At 48.5% G+C, this 5,313-nt stretch overlaps 2 protein-coding genes across 2 annotated transcripts; both read left to right on the top strand.

The window, feature by feature from the left end:
* Window positions 1-565: 565 nt before the first annotated feature.
* MAA_10560 (Protein kinase-like protein) lies at window positions 566-2,984 on the top strand (the record flags this gene model as incomplete). The annotated part of the gene is made up of 2 exons (XM_007828558.1): window positions 566-710; window positions 763-2,984. 2 exons carry the CDS (start codon window positions 566-568, stop codon window positions 2,982-2,984), a joined length of 2,367 nt encoding a protein of 788 aa, XP_007826749.1.
* A 783-nt stretch (window positions 2,985-3,767) lies between these two features.
* MAA_10559 (Protein kinase-like domain protein) lies at window positions 3,768-4,803 on the top strand (the record flags this gene model as incomplete). The annotated part of the gene is made up of 3 exons (XM_007828557.1): window positions 3,768-3,801; window positions 3,885-4,020; window positions 4,077-4,803. The coding sequence occupies 3 exons, from the start codon at window positions 3,768-3,770 to the stop codon at window positions 4,801-4,803; spliced, it is 897 nt and encodes a 298-aa protein (XP_007826748.1).
* Window positions 4,804-5,313: the final 510 nt, after the last annotated feature.

Genomic DNA, 5,313 nt, shown 5'->3' with positions numbered 1-5,313 from the left:
TCAGCAGGGTTCCAGGACTGTTTGGTGACCAGCACCCTTTCTTAGGTTGCAGCGAAGTCGCGACCCGAAAGAGTGGGGGCGTGGCACGAGTAAACGTCGTGCATCGATCATGGCGAATGAAGAGGCGCAGGGGACTTGTGTGCCGGACCGTTCTGTGGCCCGACCGTACGAAAGAGAACCCGGAGGAAAAAATCCTTGCGTTCCTCAAGGCATAGTGGCGCAGAGAGGGATTGTGGTGGAGCAATTGTGGTGAGGCTGGTGAGCACGCACCATTAGGTGGCCTGGGATTTTGGCCCAAGAGTAAGCTGTGGCTATTGAGATGTGGCTTGAGGTGGCGGTGTTCCAGGTGTTGCTTTTGAAGGGGGCGGAAGGGCGAGCCTTTCGTTCCTCAAGGCACTTTTTCCCCCCTTCGTGAGTCTTTCCATCGCAAGCCTTTGGATGCACGCAGCGTTTAATTGAATGGCTATTGACACCCTATTCTCCGAGTGCCTGTCTCGCCAATCTCAATTACGCGACAACACGAGTCTCCACCACTTCCAGAACGTACGGCGATGACGAGACAGCCATGTCGGTACAAAGAAGCTCAAAGGTTATAAGGGACAATCCTATTGGGAATGGCCTTGATGACTTTCGCGCTTCTTTCAATTCGATATGCCAAGGCGCAAGCATCTCCTGTACTCCAGACGCGCTTGAGCGTCTTGGTCAGGAAGGTAAGGCAATCCACTCAGCGTCGCCGTGGTGTGCCTTCTGACTATCACATAGACCTCCGGACACTCGTGCTTGCTTTCCTTTCAGTAACGCAAAATCTTCCTGCAGCCCGTCTGCTTCCCGCCAGGACGGGTCGTGGCACACTCCGCAGCGATCTGTTACGGTTGGAACTTTCCCTCGACCCTGACGATTTCATCCTCGATCGTATTAAACCTCCACTGAGATTAGCTCTCGCTGGCGAACCCGACGATACGGATATCTGGAACCATCTATACGAAGCTGTCACAGAATCTACCCCTCCTCCACGACCAATACCTTCCTCTATCCAACAAACGCCGTTGAGTCAGAACACGAGCGGCCTCGTGAACTCGTCGGAATTTCGCCAGAATGTCGACCCGATCCTTAAGCTGGAGCTCGAACATCTCTATGCTGGACTTCCCAATTTTCCCAAAGCCTTCTTTGGAGACGTGCCAGACCTCGACAAAGTCTCTGAGGCAGTTTTTCGCAGGTGTACCGATGACGACCATCCGCTCTTCACTGATGGTTGGAATGGATGGCCAGCAACCGCCAAAGAGAGCGAGGTGTTGGCTTGGTTTGGTGGCTTAATCCCCAAGCTGGAAGCATTCGCTGGCGCCCGCATTCCAACGCTGGCGACCCGGCGAAAGCTATTGGCGCAGCCGAGAACCCCATTAGTTGGCTCCACAGGCAAACGCAGCATGGATATCGGCTTTGTCAACAGTGAAATCACATACAATCCTGACTCTGAAGATTCGAGATATCGTTGGTCACACATCCTCGTTGCTGGCGAACTGAAAAGCAACCCGAAGGCGGATACAGCGTCGATTGCATGGATTGATCTTGCAAGGTACGTGAGAGAGGTATTCGGCGCACAAGAGACACGTCGCTTCGTCTTGGGCTTTACTCTCTGCGGGTCTCTTATGAGGGTATGGGAGTTCGACCGGCTTGGGGGGGTCGCCTCCGAACAATTTGATATTAATACGAAGGACGGTGGGCTACAGTTTGTGACGTCCATCCTGGGATTTCTGCTGATGAACGAGGAGATGCTTGGGTTTGACCCTACCATTAGAGCATCTGGCGATGAGCAATATATCGACATCGAACGAAACGACAAAACAGAGCGCCTCATCATTGACGAGGTCATGAAGCGAGCACGTTGCGTTGCCGGTCGGGCGACTGTCTGTTGGAGAGCTCATCGAATGGAGGATCCACAGACGCCGCTTGTTATCAAGGACTCATGGCAATATACGGATCGGGACGAAGAAGGCGAACTCCTCCGAGAGGCGACTGAGAAAGGTGTTGCTAACGTTGCCCGATATTACCACCATGAGACCGTTCGCGTACGAGGTGCCAATGACGACATTCAACAAAACATTCGAAAGGGCCTGGACGTCACGGAAGCCGCGAATTATCGACCAGGACGTGCGATGCTGCAGTCCAGTGCGAACGTATCTATTTCCCGTAAAGGGCGAAGTACCAGCGCTGGCGTGAAGCGGCCATCCAGCGATGCTGACGCCACTCTACCGCCGATTAAGCGATCCCGTCCAACGTCTCCAACAAAGGCAAGCGGCGAACGACCACCAAACCGGGTGCACCGGCGAGTTATTCTTAGCGACTACGGAAAACCAATCTACAAAGCAAGCTCCCGCGTTGCGCTGCTTTCTGCGCTGGAAGGCTGCATTGAGGGCCATCATCACTTGCACAAGGTGGGTCTTCTCCACAGAGACATCTCTATCAACAACCTCATGATGAATGAGGACGAAAAGAACCCTTCCTGGACGGCCTTCTTGATCGACCTTGACCTTGCTGTCCGAGGGCAACGAGAAGGTGCCTCTGGAGCAAAGGGAAAGACGGGAACGAGGGCGTTCATGGCTATTGGAGCGCTGTTGGATGATGAGCACTCCTTCATGCACGATCTTGAGTCCTTCTTCTGGGTACTGTTCTGGATATGCATTCACTACAACGGCCCAGACGACGGCAAGCCAGTTCCGCGATATGAAAATTGGAATTATGTTGATACGGATGATTTAGCAGCATTGAAGCAGGGCGAGATCACGGTCGAGGAAGATTTTCTCAAGAGGGCGGACAAGCATTTCACGTCGCACTACCGGCCATTGATCCCATGGGTCAATAGGTTGCGGAGGAAGGTGTTCCCAAACGGTGGGAGATGGATGAAGCTAGAGCCAGAGCTCTATTCCTCGATGAAGAAGATCCTCCACGATGCCCAGAGGGACCCAAGGGTGTTGGCGGAAGGTTAGCATTGTATGAAGAGATGTCGAGCGTTCTACTAAGAGAGAGCGTAAAGCACATACGCGTATTTTTGGTTTGCCCTGTAGCTGTAGCTGAGAACAAAGATCTTACTGGACATTGGTCATTCGGCAGTCTCAATTCAGAGATCCCTAGCTACAGAGGCTATGGAGCTAAGCGGTCATAGGCTCGCTTAAAGGCAATATAAAAACATATCCTGAAGAAGGAAATTATGCGCCTTTGAGGTGGGAATGTTGAGAGTTTCGCCAAATCAGGAAAGTTCCAGCGAACTCGCTTGTAGACGCTGATGTAGACCACGTTTTGGGTCTCGAGTCCTCAAATTGGGCTCTATATTGAAGCCGCATATTTTCCCATGATCCTTAAAGGAGGCCTATACATCAGAATCAAATCTGGTGATGTGCCCCGATCACGAGCCTGGGTGATCTTATGTCCCGGGTAGTACTCTGTTGATTGAAGAGTTGCTCGTTTCCACAGATCCCCCTGATCACTTCAAACTGTTGTTGGCGTAATGAGTCCGCAAACTTGCTCCAAGGACGTAGCCACATAGGGTAGACTCTTGGTAGGACATGTGGCTAGTCCTGGGATATGTGGCTAGTTATGTGAACTGGTCCCATATTCGCAGGTTGCTCATTGTGTGGCGCAGTCCTGCTTACTAACTGAGACTCGATAAGCAGGACTCGCCTATAAGAATCCGACCCATCTCTGGACTCCCCAACAAACTTGCCAACAAACACACTAATTGCTAACAACATATTCATTCAGCTTATTATCCAATGGCTTCTACGTCTAATATTCAGAATGTAGCTGGTAAGCCTCTCTATATGGTGAAATTTCACTCCTTCCAGTTGTTTTGACACCATTTCATTAACTTGAACTAAAAGAAGTCGCAGCTAGTGCAGTCCTCAATAGCTATGAGTCGAATGATGTGGCGTATGAAATTACGGCTACAACCTTTAAAAAGACCTCACGTCTCCCTTTCAATGATCCATATCCTGATGGCACTCCTTTTATATGGTTCAGATCATGGTAAGAACTTTTCTTAATATTATTATATAATACTGACTATAGCTATACTTGGATAGGAATCATGAGCGTATCACCAATGAAGCTAAAGCTTTAGAGCTAGTTTCTCAGCAAACAACAATTCCTGTGCCGAAATTACTTGCGCATGGAGAGCATCCAGACGGCCGACGATATCTGATCACAGAGTTTATTGAAGGCGTAACCCTAAACAAAATTCTAACCCAAAGCTGCTCAAGGCTGGAGGATCAGAAACATACAGATCATACTCCATGCAAGGCATGTTCAGATCAAGCTTACTCGAATGCGCTTGAGTTTATCAGGGATATCGTTTTACCACAGCTTGCGAATTTAAGATCTCGAGAAAGAGGTATTGATGGATTTGTTATGCCCCCCTCTTGGCTTAGCCCTGATGCTGAACCTCCATGGAAAGGCAAAAAATCTTGGAAGACTCTCCCTTTAAAGGAACCAAATTATATTTTTCAACACGGCGATATCGCAGCTCACAACATTATCATAGATCCACAAACTCTTCAAGTCAAGTCCTTGATTGATTGGGAGTATGCTGGCTACTTCCCACCAGGGATGGAAAGATGGCCTGGAACACTGGACTTAGCTGCTTACAGAAAGCGTGCTAATAACCTAGCCCAGGTAATAGCAGAATTTCTTCCAGAGGAATACCTAGAATGCTATGAGAACTGGCGCAATAAAGAAGAATTACAAATGTTGATTGAATCTGGGGAGCTTCCACATCCTAGTCAACTACACAGAGAAGAGGTGAAGAATTAATGGGCAAAAGCATCATTCAGTAGCAGTATTGGATTATTGATCAATGAATTCCATTAACTCTGTGACTACATCATGTTGAATGATATTGAGTCAAGGCGAAAAGCAGAAAAAAAAACCCCAATAGAAACCCAGACTCTCCACTTCAGTTCTATTGATTTTTAATTAGCTCCAGCCATGTATATTTGCGGTTCTTGGAAAATCTTACATAAACTTTACCGCATTTCAAGCATTTTTTAATGGAATCAGTGATAGTCGCATTGCATGTCGACCCATCTGGAAGGGTACCATCACACTGCTTGGTAGACATTGCGGGAAATCTGCGTAGTGTTTTAGTAGGAGTTAATAGCGATAGATGTAAAGACTTACTATGCTTTTGTGGCGTAGACTGTGCCTTGGTCAAGCTCGGGGAAGTAATGGTGGTTTAATATGTTTCTTGTCACGTTATGAGACTCATTGTTAACTAAGCTGGTTGTTGAAAAAAGAATTGATTGTTGTTTTTTCTATCCTTCA

The sequence above is a fragment of the Metarhizium robertsii genome (genome assembly GCF_000187425.2).
Source record: "Metarhizium robertsii ARSEF 23 chromosome Unknown MAA_Scf_73, whole genome shotgun sequence".
In the NCBI taxonomy this organism is placed as follows: domain Eukaryota; kingdom Fungi; phylum Ascomycota; class Sordariomycetes; order Hypocreales; family Clavicipitaceae; genus Metarhizium; species Metarhizium robertsii.
This window is presented reverse-complemented; position numbering and strand designations above follow the sequence as displayed.